The 16,635-nt window shown below is 36.8% G+C and overlaps 1 protein-coding gene across 9 annotated transcripts in view; it reads right to left on the reverse strand.

Moving 5' to 3' along the window:
- THOC2 (THO complex 2) overlaps positions 1 to 16,635 on the reverse strand; it is a 112,663-nt gene that overhangs the window by 20,418 nt on the left and 75,610 nt on the right. For 4 of the 9 annotated variants that reach the window (XM_034649966.1, XM_034649965.1, XM_034649960.1 and 1 more), the window contains exons 16-25: positions 14,190 to 14,274; positions 13,463 to 13,556; positions 12,951 to 13,031; positions 11,254 to 11,350; positions 8,936 to 9,053; positions 8,183 to 8,362; positions 7,256 to 7,420; positions 2,020 to 2,295; positions 838 to 979; positions 220 to 377 (exon numbers count right to left, since the gene is read on the reverse strand). In XM_034649966.1, the coding sequence (XP_034505857.1) occupies positions 220 to 377; positions 838 to 979; positions 2,020 to 2,295; positions 7,256 to 7,420; positions 8,183 to 8,362; positions 8,936 to 9,053; positions 11,254 to 11,350; positions 12,951 to 13,031; positions 13,463 to 13,556; positions 14,190 to 14,274 (1,396 nt within the window). Of the gene's footprint in view, positions 1 to 219; positions 378 to 837; positions 980 to 2,019; positions 2,296 to 7,255; positions 7,421 to 8,182; positions 8,363 to 8,935; positions 9,054 to 11,253; positions 11,351 to 12,950; positions 13,032 to 13,462; positions 13,557 to 14,177; positions 14,275 to 16,635 lie in introns of all 9 variants that reach the window. The other 5 variants (XM_034649958.1, XM_034649961.1, XM_034649959.1 and 2 more) reach the window with 2 other exon arrangements.

Genomic DNA, 16,635 nt, shown 5'->3' on the forward strand with positions numbered 1-16,635 from the left:
TATCCCATTTTACAGATAAGAAAACTGAGGCACAGAGAGGTTAAAAAACTTGCCAAAGATCATATAGCTAGAAAGTAGAAGAGCTAGGATTCAAGTTCAGGCACTTGGCTCTTGAGTTCATGCTTTTAACCATACACACAACAATATCTCTATAGATTATAATGTTTAGTTATCTTTGTGTGAGACTTTTTTTTAAAGGTTGCAATAAAAAGAACTTACTCGATCATAGCAAAGAAGTGTGGAAAAATTTGGAGTTTTCTGTTGATGTACCAATTCAACAAAACGAGCACAGTAAACAGCATCAATTGCTGAAAAAATACATCGAGGAAATATACACAGCTGTAGAAATTTTGTGATGGTTTCATTTTTGGTAGATTCTAAAAATAAGGGAAGAATATATTAAGTGGTAAACTTCTTCCTCAAGTGCCTCAAGACCACTAAACATGACAACATATTAATTTTAGTGTAGAGAATGCTATTAAAAAAACCCACAAACTCTTTATAGTTTGTAACCAAAAGGTCATGCCTGGGATAAAACTTTCTCACTCTGCGGACATTTTTCTATCTATAATTTCTCCAGAAATATGATTTCATACAGAAAGGTTGAATGATAAGCTGCCAATATTATATTTATAAGTTAATTAATTTCACCAGCAAACTAAATCAGTTCCTTTGGTGAACATGTGAGGTTGACTCTGCGTTAATGAATAACCAAAGAATGGGATAGTGAACATTGAGCTGAAATACAAACATAATACACTTCAACACCTCTGAAGTTATAGAGGTTTGCTTTTGTAATTTGGCTGTAGCAGGAATGTAACAATTCCAACAACTTACTTGCTAAAAGCCAGTTGTCCTTTTCTAGTTTCAGTCTCTGTAGAACTCGCTGCACATGTTCCATCTGTTTCTTTTCTTCTTCAAGAAGCTTGTCCTGAAGGGCAGTACAACGCTCTTTCTCTTTTTTCTTTTTATTTGGAGGCTACGAAGTATAAGTTAGATACTTTTCTAACTACATGCACATTACCTCCCTTTAATTAAAAAATTCAAAAAGAGATCAGTGCTGGTATTTTATATTAATTACTTCACAAGGATATTGAGAAGTCCACCTGGATGTGCTTTCATTGCCATTCAACAAATTCAAAATCTGGTCTTCACATCAAAACAGGCTACCTTCCTAGCACTGATACTTTTAGTCTCAGGCATGAAGTCATCTTTGACTCTTCCTTCTCCTTCATTCCAGCATCCCAATTGCTTGCAAGTCTCATGTTCCCACTACCTCCACCAACAGTCTATGTTCTCAGTACTTCACAATGAATTACCCTAAGAGCCACCTACAGCCGGACTCCAGCCTGATGCCAGTCCCTTCCCCTAACAAATGCATCCTTCGAACCACTGTCAAGACTAATCTTTCTAAAGTACCATTTTTACCATTATCACTTCTTTGCTGAGGAATACAATACAGGAACCTGAACTTTATCAAGTCTTCTTTTCTGACTTTCACTGCTCTACATAATCTGGCCCCATCCTAATCATTCAAATTTATCACTAAGCCTATTCATGACAGTGAAAGTGGTCTCTTTAAACCTTAAATTACTTCATACCTTTGCTGAAGCTCTTGAGTGGACGATCTGCTTCCCTATTTCCAAAACTAATCTACCTTCAAAGCCTACCCAGCTCAAGACACACCTCTTCAATAAAGCCTTCTCCTAAAGAGTTCTCCTTTTGGGAACTCCTATTGCTCTTGCAATTGGAGTCACACAGATCATTTTAAGTTGCTAACACAATCTTCAGTTAAGAAAGAAAAAGGCAAACTCAAATACCTTTTGTGTGATCATAACCGCCACGTAGTCACCAAGCTCCTGCCCCCACCCACTGAGAAGTCACTATTAACTCACTTAGGAAAACATTGTATAGCAATAAGATCACAGCTTTAAGGTACCTGAGCCAATATAAAGCATGGGTAATGTTAAATTAATACCATGAAATTTTTGTACTTAAGCTACCAGAACAAAGACCTACCATTTCCTGATTGTCATCAATTGCTTTCATCTGGACTTTAAGTTTATTGACTTCCCGTTCATAGCTGGTGTGTGGAACTGCAAGGTCATACATTGTCAATGACCAGAATGTGGCATAGAACTGAGGGCTGATGTCATCCCAGACTTTGGAAACGTGTAAGGAGACCACTGCTTCATGGACAGGAGCCATCACCATTTCACATGATGTAATGTACTTATGAACTTTATGCTGCTGTTTACTTCCCTTTTCTGATTTTTTAAGTTCATCATACTTAGACTGGAGATAAAAAGTAAAAACAAACACAATTTATAGCACTAACTTACATAGTATAAAAACCTATGTTCCCTTTTCAAGAATCAGAAGACAACCAACCAAAACTTGTTGTAGGAATTCTAAGTTCTTACCAATGATATTTATTTTAAGATAAATCATCCCTGGAAGCTGTTCTCATCTTCAGTCCTGTGTGCTCACTAGGAGCTTTTAAGAAGATTCTTACTAAATCTGACCTGTTACATAAGTAAATAGGGTATGTGTACCCCCTCCACCATCCATATCCCCTGCCTACTCTCTCTTACTACTACATTAAGGATTGAATACGTAGGGTTTCCACTCCTGCTTTTAAGATCTTCAAAGGAACAAAGTAAAGGGTCTTAACACTAGTAAAGAGGCATAATGAAACTAGTAACAGCCAACTAGCACAGGATGCTTTATTACTACATATAGTCCCTACTGGCCATTACAATTTGTCAATTGAGAAAGTGGGTCAGGGGTGCCTAGCTGGCTCAGTCAGTGGAATGTGCAACTCTTGATCTCAGGGTTATGAGCATAAGCTCCACTGGGTGTAGAAATTACTTAAAATCTTTAAAAAAAAAGAAAGAAAGAAACTGGATCAACATTAAGAAAGGCTAAGAGAAAGTTACTATAAGACTGCTAAGTAGGGGGGCGCCTGGGTAGCGCAGTCGTTAAAGCGACTGCCTTCAGCTCAGGGCGTGATCCCGGCGTTCCGGGATCGAGTCCCACATCAGGCTCCTCGGCTAGGAGCCTGCTTCTTCCTCTCCCTCTCCCCTGCTGTGCTCCCTCTCTCGCTGGCTGTCTCTCTGTCACATAAGTAAAATAAAATCTTTAAAAAAAAAAAAAAAAGACTGCTAAGTAGGGTGACTATTCAGGTTTACCAGTGAATGAGGGGATTCCCAGAATGTAAGAGTATAGTGCTAAAACTGGCCAAGCCCCAATCAAACCAGGACGAGCTGGTTACCCTACTGCTGGGCTAAATAAGACTTTTTTTTTTTTTTTAAAGATTTTGTTTATTTGAGAGAGAGTGAGCATGCACAAGAGTGCAAAGGCAGCAGGAGGGGCAGAGGGAGAGGGAGAAGCAGATTCCCCACCAAGCAGGGAGCCCAACACAGGGTTCAATTCCAGGATGCTAGAATCATGACCTGAACCAAAGGCAGATGCTTAACCAACTGAGCCACCCAGGCACCGCTAAGTAAGACCTTCTATAAATGGATATGGTATATTAGAGTTTAAAGCATGTGGGAATTGACACTGTAGCTTTTTTATTTTTTTTAATTTTTTATTTTTTTATTTTTTTTTAAAGATTTTATTTATTTATTTGAGAGAGAGAGAGACTGCTAGCAAGAGAGGGAACACAAGCAGGGGGAGTGGGAGAGGAAGAAGCAGGCTCCCAGAGGAAGAGCCCGATGTGGGGCTCAATTCCAGAACCCCAGGAAAACGCCCTGAGCCAAAGGCAGACGCTTAACGACTGAGCCACCCAGGCGTCCCGACACTGTAGCTTTTTTAGACTGGACTGGTTTATCCTAATTTGGAAGATAGTCAGAGAAAGGCCATACTCTTAAGAGTATGAGAAAAAGAATCTGTTAGTACAATGGGAGGGAACTACATATTAGTTCATAGAGTATAATACCAAATGTAAAAAAGAAAATAATATGAAGTATTGTTGCTACTGTCTCATGTCCTTCAGTCTCTTAAGGATGAAAAGTTAGTTTGGGTTAGGCATCACCCCTGAAGATGAACCTAAGAGAAGATCTAAAACTCAACTTCTTTCTCTTAGAAAAGCATTTAAATCATCAGTTTGTGCTAAACATGGAACCCAGAACTAGAAGGTCAGAGGTCAAAGGTTCCACTTCCAGTTCTGCACTGTGGTAGGCAAGAGTCTTGGATCCTTATACTCCAGCTGTCTTCCCTCCTAAGTGCCTCTATACCCCAGGCTAACTGGACTGAGGACATACCAAGTACTTTGTTCCAGAGGGTATCTCAAGCAGATCTTACAATTATTATAATTACAATCTGAGAATCTTACAACTTTTCTGTAAGTGGAAAGATTTACCTTCTATTACCCCCATTTTAGAGAACATGCTGATAATTACTGAGACCACACAGGTGACAAAACTACAAACAATATTACTTATGAGAGAGAAGTCCCTACATCACAGACCTGAGAGAATAGCAGCAAGGATAAGGAAGCGTTTTTACACTGAGGGCAAATCCTGTCGATGGTAACTAGTATCTACCTATGTGAGGCAGAATGACGTGCTAAGGTTCTAACAAAACACAGGATAAGCAGTGCTGAAACTACCTGTACAGGATAGCTTAACTACCTGATTTGGGCAAGATCTAGAACATGAACTGGGGGAAAGCCTTTCTTTCAGAACTGTGTTACAAGGTGGGTCTCAACAATTACAACTGAAAATTAGGTTTATAGGTATGAGAGGGTAATGATGTGATACAATAGCCCCCATCTCCCAGTCCTCAGGTTCTGAATCTGTCACTTTTATTGCTAGGTACTCACCTAGTCCCTATCTAGTTTAAAAAAATTAGGCTTGATCAGAAAAGACAGCTATACTTCATATTTAACTAGTCTGTACTAGTTCCTGGTCTAAAGTTAGTTTAACTCCCTCTTCAAGCTTACACCTTCAGTCAAATGGAGAGGCATAACAGCTCTACATCTCAAGTCACCCAGTGCACTAAATCTATGAAACAGAACTGATATCCACAGTTACTGCTATACTTCTAATTCCTGTTCAAAAAGCTCTTGTTGCCCCAATAACCTGAACAGTGTTTGGTTGGCTGAATTATTCCCATGAGAGCCTCCTGGTAATCAATTTATGGAAGGGTCCTAGCAGTCCTCCGATACTCATACCCTCTCACAAAGGCTCTTCAAGAGAGGCTCTCACCCAAGAAGCAAAAGCAAGGATCCCCAGGGAAGTTTGGGTGTCCATCCAGTGCAACCAAGTTTGCCAAAGAACTCCTTTTCCAGAGGGTATTATGTGGCCTATCGGTAACAGACTTATCCCCGATTGGGCTGTGTAGTCAACTCTATAGAGTTCTTTGTTTTCCTCTGCAACCCTGAGAGGGAAATGACATTTCTTTGTTTAGATTTTTGTATCTCTTATATGACAAAGACACAGTATTTTACACAGGCTACAGAAAAGGTAGCTATTGGTATGAATGACCTGCTCCATTTCTGACCTGGAAAAGTTCAGCCAACCTCAGACAACCATGTGTTCCTGTTTGCTAGGGTTCAATATCGCTGATTAGTGTGTTCACTTCTCAGTATAGCACAGGGCAGGTCAGAATTCCTGAGATGAAGCAACTCTCCCACCTCAGTCCTTCAAGAAATCAGGTCCCCTGTTGTATAGCTGAGACTCATCTACCGCAGGGTGGGGCAACAACACAAGACATAACTACACAAAGAGAGCACACAATTTTCTGGATTGAAAGATTCTAAAGGGAGAAAAAAGAGGCCTAATCCTACTCCCTGTCCCCTTTTCCCTTCTAGAGAATATAGCACAGTGTTGCTGTGTAATGCTCATCAAGTGATATCAATTAACAGTTACTTGTTAGAGGGAAGTGTGACACTGTAGCAGCTGATATGTAAACACTAACAGCTGATGGTCAATTAAATGATGAATTAGACCCCAAATTTCTCAGTGTCTTTTTTCCACACCTCTACTACACAACCCTATGTTACTACTGGGAACAGAGAAGGGATCCTAGTTTAAGAGAAAGGACCAAGATCTTCCCCCAAAATCTGTAGTGAAAGCCTTCCTTGCACAGTACAGACTTAAAACCAACAACAAATAAACAGAAGGGCCAGAATTCAAGCCTACACAAAGAAGAAGACTATGCTGGGGCTCTAGTCAGAATGGAGAAGCACTATAGTTTCCAAACAGAGGCCTGACTGTGGTATGAAGGAAAAGGAAGTCAATTCCCATTAGAGGTCACTGCTTTACAGGCAGGAGTCCAGGTGGCAGTTAGAGAAGAGGAAGGAGGGCAGTCTCCTCTTCCCCCCAATCATCCTTAGAGTCACTACTGGGATGCCCTGCTTGGGAAGGCTCTGGCTTGCTTTTGTGCTTTTCTCTCTAAGTTGTCTCATTTAGGTGGAGAGAAATAAAACAAGAACTATGACTACCTTTTCGAGAAGCTACACAACACAGCCTACAAGAGTTTTTAGAGTGTTTGGCGGTAGTTAGGTCTTTCCGTCAGTCCGTCTTTCTCTCAAGGCAGTATGAATAGCAAGTCAAGGGGCGCCTGGGTGGCACAGCGGTTAAGCGTCTGCCTTCGGCTCAGGGCGTGATCCCAGCGTTATGGGATCGAGCCCCACATCAGGCTCCTCTGCTATGAGCCTGCTTTCTTCCTCTCCCACTCCCCCTGCTTGTGTTCCCTCTCTCGCTGGCTGTCTCTATCTCTGTCGAGTGAATAAATAAAATCTTAAAAAAAAAAAAAGAATAGCAAGTCAACTGACAGGGATATTGTTACTGAGGAAAGATACTCTCTGTATTCAATAGGAGTGTTTTGCAGAATCACCTACCATATTTTCCTGCATCAGAATCAACTAGCACTTGTTAAAAAACAAAAACAAAACAAATTCCCAGGTACTACTGAAGTTACTACATTAGAATCTGGGGACATGGGATTGAGTTTTGAAGATGCTTCACTGATGACTCTCATCTACACTTATGTTTGCGCGCTATAGTTCTAAAGGGCCCATAAGACATCAACCTGGACAACTAGTGGTATAACAGTAAAATTATAGTACTAGTAAGGCTTACTTTTAAAGGGAGCATTTTCATCGTATACTGCTCAGAGATGAGTATTAACAAAAGAGTAACTCTCCAAGAGACATGATCTGTATCTGTGTCAAACTAAAATACATTCACAGTTAAGAAATAATTTCGAATCATTCTTGAATGGCAGCAAAGACACTTACACTTACCGAAATATGGTGTGCATACATTGGCCTGGACAGGAAAAATGCTGCATCATGGGGTGTATGAAATTCATTACAGAGCACATCAATTGAAGGCACTCGCTTTATATAATCTTCTGTGCTTAGATTAGATGCTAAAAACCCACCAAACTGTACCAGGGTGTCATGACACTAAATTAAAAAAATAAGACAAAAACCACAAATGTGCTACCATTTTATGAAACCAACATAAAAATTTTCCGAAATGATTACAATGTCATTTTCACAGTATTTTAACATTTAAGAATTCAAATTTTACAACTTAAAAGAACTTTAGAGACAATCTATAAACATCATCATGTAATCATATTACCAAAGAGATGCCAATGCCCTGAAAAGTTGATCAATCTAAGGCTTTAATAGTCAATGAGGTCTCAAGTTCTAAGCTATTGTTAATCACCTTTAGTAGCAGGATATATTTACCCTACATCACAACAATTTTATGTATACAGAATTTCCTTGCCCTTAAAAGAGGAAAACTTCATTTATAAAATATATGTGATCTTTTCCCCTTGTAATATAGTTGGTGATAAACATTTTGTAGGCTAATCACAGGTTTTGCTGCTTAATATTCATGGATATGTTTTATAAAAATCACATCTACTTTGTTCTGATTGAAATTCCAGATTTCCAGAGAACAGGAAATATATGAGAGCAAACAAACTGAACTTAACTGAAAACCTTGTACATATTATTATATTTCCTAGAGCCTTCTCTTAAGTACCATAATTTGCACAGTAATAGTCCCTATTTCCAGAATGTCTATTTTACATTAGAGCTGTTTCACACTCATATGATGTGCAAAATGACATTTTAAAAATTTTATCACATTCCATATTTTCCATTATCAGGATAAAAAAAATCCACATAAACACAAAAGTCACTTTAACTTGCCTGATCATAGAGTTTTCCCACAAGTTTCAAATGTTTCTCTCCACCTTCCTGGAAGATTACCCCATTCCTCTGCTGAGCCATAAGCAAACAGAGAGGAAGAGCAAGATCATGGTCCAATAGTGCATCCTTTAATCTCTGGGAGGATTTTTTAGTGTTTCTGATCTGGCCAAAATAACCACCCTGCACAAGGGAAGACATAAATTTGCCAGTGTACATTAACACATGCTATCTGATTGGAAAAAGACACAGAAAAGGCTCAGTTACAATCCTGAAGATAAACAACTTTACATTCCTTCCCTTTCTTCACAAATTTATTTTAGTGACACTGCTGTCGATTACAGTTACTGGCTTAAAGATAACTATCAATTATCTTTAAACTTCTGCATATTTTCCATTTTCTATCGTGCAGTCCCTTATAAAGGATTACTCTTTATTCAATGTGGAACAGATTCAATGACAGAGTAACTATGTTCAGATTTATACCAGTTAGATATCAAGGACCATAGAAGACTTGATATTTACTTCTCTTATAGATGTGACACCATCTTTTATACTTTGTTCCAGCTTTCTGAAAGGGTTAAAATAACCAGTACATCTCAATTTTTGAAAGGGAGGTAAAGGCAGTAATGAAGGAAGGGTACATAAAGCTTTGATATTTGGCTTCATATACTTATGTGCTCTCTGGATTCTTTAGTATGAGCATGCATATATCTGGAACTTAAAAAGTTGATTAAAAAAACTAGCAACTCTCACCTCAGCTTTTAGTTGCTCTCCACCAGTCATGGCCTCTAGTTGTTCCATTGTCATTTCCTCTGTAATTTCTATTCCTGCCATTTTTTGTACCACTTCTTTCAATATAAGCAGGTCAAAACTATTTAGAAAAAATAAGAAACAGTCTGTAGTTCAAACTTCAAACATAAAAGTGACAGTATATATTATAATTAATATGTTGAGAATCCCTAAATTAGTTGTATATAAATATGAAGGGGAAGGGCCTGGAGTAAGGTTTTTAAGGAAAAACTGCATTCCTAGAACTACAGTGAAAAATATTTGGGGCATGTAATAGGTTTATGTTTATTTTAAATTTTTCCTTGGGAATAATTTCAAACTTACAGATAGGATGTAAAGATAAAAAATAGTACAAAGCACACCAATATACCCTTTACCCTGACTTCACCTACTATTAACATTCTTACTCCTGTTCACTTTATCATTTGTGTTTTTTCTCTCTCCCTCCCTTTCTACATACACACACATACACACGCACACACACACACACACTTTTTTTAACCATTTGGGAGTAACTTATTTAGTAAGCAACATCATTTTAAGGACACATTTTACCCCTAAAATTCCAAATGCACTTCCTAAGAGTGCATTTCCTAAGAATATAGCTATTCTCTTAACAACCACAGCATAGTTACCGAACTTTAGTAAATCTAACACTGATATAATACTTCATAGTCCATACTTCATTTTTAGCAGTTCACCCAACAGTCCTTAGTAACATTTTTTAAATGTTTTTATTTTTTAATTCAAGTATAATTAACATATAGTTTATATTAGTTTTAAATCGCATACAATATAGTGATTCGACAATTCCATACATTATTCAGTGCTCATCATGGTTTAAGTGAACTCTTCATCTCCTTCACTTCTTCATAGCATTTTTTTATCTTCCAGTACAAGGTGGCTAATACATATATTTGATGGTATGAGCCATCTCTCTAAACAATCACACACACTTGGAAGGGATGGAGGGAGTGAGGGAGAGGAGAAAGGAAAAAAGGAAGGGAAAGGAAGTTCCAAGTTGTGGTGCATGAGCCTAAGACGACAGCCTTAAGAAAATCTGTTATGTGCCAATAGTTATATGTTTTAATTCTCAAAGTTTAGGACTGTCAATGAAAATAACAACTTATGACTTTTAAGATCTTCTTTAATTAGTTAAGTAATGAAGATAAAGTGGAAACCTTCTTTCCTACAAAACAAATACAGATGTTTTTCCAAAGGTAAAGCCAGACATACCCAAGACACAAGTTAATAACAGACAAAAGGCAGAGTTTCTGAAGATTCTTATTAAGGCTTACTCTCTCAACTTGTCTTGCCTTCCCTTAACATAGTTTATGAAAACAAGAGAGCCCTCACGCAAATTAGTATGCAACGAGTACCAATAAAATGTTTTTTCTTTAAACTATCTTTTAATTAAAAACTATATTCACAGTATAGAAAACTGAGTTATAGATTTAAAAATAATGTTATACTCTCCTGGCCCATAGACACAGGAGAGCAAAATGCGTAGGAATGGTGGACAGATGCACACAGTTTAAGTGATATGCTGATAAAATCCTAAATCTAAAGTGCTCCCTAATCCAAAATAATAATCTGTCAAGAATTACTTAGGTAATACTTGTGTGGAACAAGAGATAGCTTTACAAATTTTTGTTTGCTTTCTACCAGAAAGTTTTGGAAAACAACTTTTAGTTCTTTGATTCTAGTCAGTCTACTGCTGATAAGGTTTAATGTACATACTAATTCAAACTCTAAACACTGATATTGGTCCAGAATAAAATAATAAAACCCAGTATTAAGAAAAGAGGACACTGTCCAAAAGGTATGTAAGCTGTACGTATTTCTGAAGTTCAAATTCAAAAGAAATTGTGTTTTAAAAATACTGTATACACCCTCAAAATAAGTATGTTCCTACCATATGCTTAATGCAAAGGCCAATTACTGTCCAGCAGCAAATCAATAATGCAATACATTTTGTCATAAGAGGATTTACAATATACCATATAAACTATTTTCTCCAGAGCCTAACAGGTAGTCAAAATGAATTGTCTTTTTAATGAGTTACATATATAGCCAAGTATTACATTTCTTTCTGCAAAAAAAGTGTTTATGTATGAAATTACAGTTTCTTTTAATTAAAGAATTCCATATAAATAAGTGAGCGACTATTCTACTTAAGCCTACAAAACAGTTTTTCAGAATAATAGCAATCTCAATATCCCAATACCACCAGAAGTATTCTAATTATTGAATTTCATTTACATATAATTTGCTAAGAATACCTTTTGCCTGCCTTTAGCTGATTAGCCACATATTGAAGAAGACCAGCAAGATCAATTGGATATTTACGAAAAACTGCACCACAGAAACTAGCCAGACCTATATGAAATAAAAAAATAGGGCTTTTAAAAAACAGTTCATAAAACAAAAAAAAAACACAATATTAAGTGGCATTTCTCAACTAGCTCAATTTCTAAAACAAAATGAGGTAGGAATAATTGTACTGCTGATGCCACTGAATGAAGTTTTACAATTAATAATAGCTAATATTTACTGAGCATACATACACTAAGCACTGTACTAAGTAAGCACTTTACGTTAATTAACTCATTTAATTTTTGAAATAATCATCTCAGGCTGGTATAAACCTATTGATGAGGAAAATTTAGAACAGATATATCATGCAACTGTGACGTGTTCATGTCACACAGTTGGTATGAGGGAGAGCAGTGATTCAAAGCTGTATGGCCTGACTCCAGAGCCTGTTAGGCCACAACAATTAACTAGGCCACAACAAAATCCTGCAGATCACTCGGTAAACTTGAATGATCAACAAAACACTTGTCCCTCTAATGTCTGAGTCACACACACAAAAAATCTCTCATCTAGAAACATGCTACTAGTTGTGGAGAGGCAAGGAAATAGGTAAACCATTGCCAGACCAAGAAGCAAACAAGACCAATTTTAACCAATAATCCTTATCATGAGTAGGGAGAAAACCCCAGTCAAGACAAGAGGAGATCCTAGTAAAATCAAGTGATCTGTAGCTTTTTCAACCAATTATTTGCTGAGCATCTTAAACGATAATGGACGAAACACAGGTCCTGCCCTCAAGGAGCTTACAGTCTAATAAGGGATACAGAAAAGTAAGCTGAAATAACGATGATGAATAAAAGGTTCCATCGGAGTACAGAGAGGAGCACCTAATTCTGACTTTTGGGTAGGAGCAATAATAGGGAAAGTTTTCTGAAGAAAAGTGACCTCTAAGCTGAAGTCTAATGAATAAGTAGATGTGGTGGAGGAAATGAATAGGCATGGAAGGGTATTTCAAGTAGAGGCCAAAACATGTACAAAAAGGCCATGGAAAGTACAAGTTCAGTATTAATGGAACCTACAATACTGGGGAGGGGCAAAAGATGAGCCCAATACACTGAGTAAGGACCTGATCCCAAAAGAACTTACTTGTATGACTTAATGCAGATTTCAGACTTTAAAGGGCAATGGGGAGCTACCACAAGATTCAGCTATCAGACACAATAGGGTGAAAGAAAAGGGAACTCACTGCTAGAAATCAAAAGCACAAGAAATTTAAAACAAAACAAGGTTAGGGTTTCTGTTAACAACCACGTTTTTGTTCTTTTAAAGAGGACTGCAACCTCAGGATGGAAAGGAGAGAAAGGAGAAGAGTTCCCTTAAGAGTAATTCCTCTAAAATAATAGAAGGGAATTTTTATTATCTCCCCAGTAATGCTTGCACAAGTTCTATCACAGCCAATACTGGACTCTTGAGTTGGAAAATGAATAAGTACTATATGAACCTCCTTACACAGCCAAAGACCTAAACACTCTGAGAGCAAGCTGAGTGGCTAGGTATTCTCAAGACCTCTTGACAAACAGGCTCTTAGCATTGGCAATAGAATACTTAACATGGCAATTACAACAGATGGAAATTTCATACTTAGAAAAATAAAAACACTTACTCTGAAGCCAGCTTGAGATGGTTGTGTCATCATGTTTCATTCTCTCCTTTTCTGGATTAGCTAAAGCTTCAATGATACAATCTTTTGCACGTTAAGGAAAATTTTTAAGTCACTATTATCTCTAACAAAGACCCTTAAAACAAAAACAAAATGACACACCTTGGAAAAAAATAAAATTGTTAGCTTCAAGTTATTACAGATTATTGAAAATCACACTCACTGTAATATCAACTTTTCCAACTTTCAGCAAGCAAGACAGATTCCACCTATATTACCATGTTTAGTAAACTTAACATTGTTCTCTCCCTATACACCACACACACACACACACACACACACACACACACAAACTCCTGACTGGCCAACCTTCAGATCAGCCAATGGAATTAAACTCATTTGGTTACTAATGGAACCTTAGAATGAAAAAGAAAAACAAAAAGAATGAAAATAAATGTTCACCATTAAGATCTATGAAATGTGAAATCTATGTATTACTTCACTTGAAAGGATACAGGCCAAAACATCATAATTCAATGAAGTGAGGTATTTCAATGAATCTACTACAGGTGTTATTAAGTTATCATACTTCTGTATTTGTGACAAGATCTGGAAGATAGCAACAAAAAACAGACGGCATTAACTCATCAAAAGGGAACTGCTGTGCTAAATAATGGCTATCCTTTTTATTTTTCAAAAGAAACAATGCTTAAAATTAAAGTAGCTTCCTTCTACTCTGTATTTATATAAAACCTATTATATTCTATCATTTCTCAGGAAATATTTTCTTAGGCTACATTCTCCAATTAGGAAATAATTCCAGGATATATAATTTGACTTCTGGAATGATAAATGCCGAATGTCTTTTAGAAATTCTCTTTCTAAAGATGAAAGTATTACGCCTGAATCACAATGAAATGCTATTCAAATGTTTCTAACAACTAAAATCAATAAATAATGCATCTCTTTATTAATATTTTTATAAATCAACATGGGGTAAATAAGACAATGTTAGACTGTTTAACAGTAGCATTGTTACATCTGACCAAAAAAGTAGATTAATGTGTTAAATATATTGTATGCTGTTTTATTTTTAGAATAACTATACAATGTTTCATTTGCTAAAGATTTTTTCCCCTAAAACTATCATTTTTAAAACTTCATCCTTCCATTTCTACTTGTGCTGATTTAAAGACAACAAAAAGAAAAATCCCTTAAAATAATATTAACCTCAAAACATACATAATCAAACAAAATGGTTGGATTGCTGTGGCTCAACTTCCCAATTTGTCTTCCAGAAGGCTTCACATTTTCCTTGGTTAGACGCCTACAAGGGGAGAAAAAGGTGGCAGAGATCATCTTAAGTCATTTTCCTTATAATGTTGCTAGCTTTTTTATATCATAAAAAAACCAAACAAAAAAAAAATTCTTTCCCAAGTATCCAAAATGGATCCATGTAAAACCACCACACTCTTCATATACATTACTGTAGGCCTTAAGTTATTTTGATTAGGCATCCTCCCAAAGGGTATTAAGATTTTGTATTAATGCTTAACATTTATAATATATACATTTCCATTTTATATTAATAGTTTAATAAGCAAAAACTCTTAACGTACTCTACAAGTACATAAAACTCCTCTTGAAGAAAATCATAATTATTTTTTAAAAGATTTTATTTATTTGTCAGAAAGAGAGGGAGCACACAAGCAGGGGAAGCGGCAGGCAGAGGCAGAAGTAGGCTCCCCGCTGAGCAAGGAGCCCAACGCAGGACTCGATCCCAGGACCCTGGGATCATAACCTGAGCTGAAGGCAGATGCTTAACCAACTGAGCCACCCAGGCATCCCAAAATCATAATTATTTTAGATTTAGAAGCACTCATTTATCAGTTTAGGTATCAAATTCAGTGTAATGCAATCAAATACCTCATAGATCTGTCTCAGTTACCCTAATAGAGTAATAGCTAATGCTACACTCCTTGACAGAAGAAGTTCCCTGGTTTTCATGTAAACAATTTTTGAAAGTAAACAAAACTGACCCATAAATCAAAATTATTTCATCATCAACTGCTTCCCTTTCCCATTCTCCACAGCCCAGTTTCCTTTTTTCCCACAGAAAAGACAGGCCTACCAAATTTGAAACTTTGGCTATACTCTGTTCTACCTTCAAACTTACTACCATCTGTCCTTACTTCTGACACTACTATTTCAGGTGGTCCCCCTACTTGCCAAAACCTTCCTCTCTATACCTTTTATCCCATTCCCTTCTGCCTCCACCCTGGAGGGGAATGAATGAATGAACGAACGAACAAATAAATAAATAAATAAATAAATAAATAAATGGAATACTTTCTTGATTATGTCTTACCCTCAAGCTACCACGGTGTCTGGCATATGGAACACAATCAATGACCATCTGTTGAATGAATTACTGAATGCCTTACAGCAAATTCATTTTTTAAACAGTAATCAAAACTTGTGAAATTCTGTAAGTAATAAATGAATACATTCCATTCCCAAAACACAAAGTTTAATCAATACCAAAATCATATTGTTCAAGCCTGGTGAAATAGTTACAACTAACAAATACAACAAAAATCCAAGTACATTAAAAATTCTACACATTTTCTTCAGTGATATGTATTTTTATTAATTCATTCATTCATTCATATTAACGTCTTCTATAACAGGCAAAGAGCTAAGCACTCAGAATACAAGGATGAATAATAGCTCCTGCTCTCAAGCTTGGTCCAGCTGGAGAGACTGACTTAACCTATTTTTTAAACCTTACCTTCTTAAACAAATCCAGCAAGTTACAGAACAGTATTTATTACATGCTATCAATAGTACAAAGGGGGAGAATAATATATTTGTATTCACCTATACATACATCAAAATCTCCGGAAGGATTAAGAAACTAAACAGTGGCTGCTTTTTTTCCTTTAGGAGGACTGAGTGAATGGAGGATGGGATGAGAGACTTTTTATTATCTACCCTCTTTATATTTATTGAAATGTAAGCCATGTGAATGTATAAACTATTCAAAAGATTAGATAATTAGATAAAAGAAAAATAATCATAGCAATATATCTAAGTGGTATGATAGCATCACATGCATATGAAACAGTGGTGGCACAAAGAACAGTCAATTGTGCTTGGCAGTATGTGTTACGGAAGGCTTCGTGAGGAGCTTTAATACTGAAGCCCTCACCCTCCAAGGATGATGAGGTCACCAGATGGAGAGAGGAAAAAGAGATAAGGGAAAACCTGTACAAACAGAAGAAACGAAAAATATATGCAAAGAAAAAGGAGACCACAGCACATTCAGGGAAACTTAACTGAGCTCAGTGCAGCTGGAGGTAGAATTAGCAGGCAAAGGGGAATAGGGAGGGACAGATCATGAAAGATGTCTTACATCACCATGCCATAAAGGTTGACACATAACCCACAGGCAATGGTTAGTCACCAAAGGATCTTGAAGAAAGAATAAATAAAGAATAAAGGTACCATAATACTCTAGATAAAAGATATGTTAGTAGCAGTAGAGAGCAGAAGACACAGATTCAAGAGCTCTGATAATATTTAATATATAGCTGACCCTTGAACAACATAGAGATTAGGGGCAACAACCCACTACACAGTCGAAAATCTGTGTATAATTTCTGACTCCCCAAAACCTTAACTACTA

Source organism: Ailuropoda melanoleuca, chromosome X, assembly GCF_002007445.2.
Source record: "Ailuropoda melanoleuca isolate Jingjing chromosome X, ASM200744v2, whole genome shotgun sequence".
NCBI lineage: Eukaryota > Metazoa > Chordata > Mammalia > Carnivora > Ursidae > Ailuropoda > Ailuropoda melanoleuca.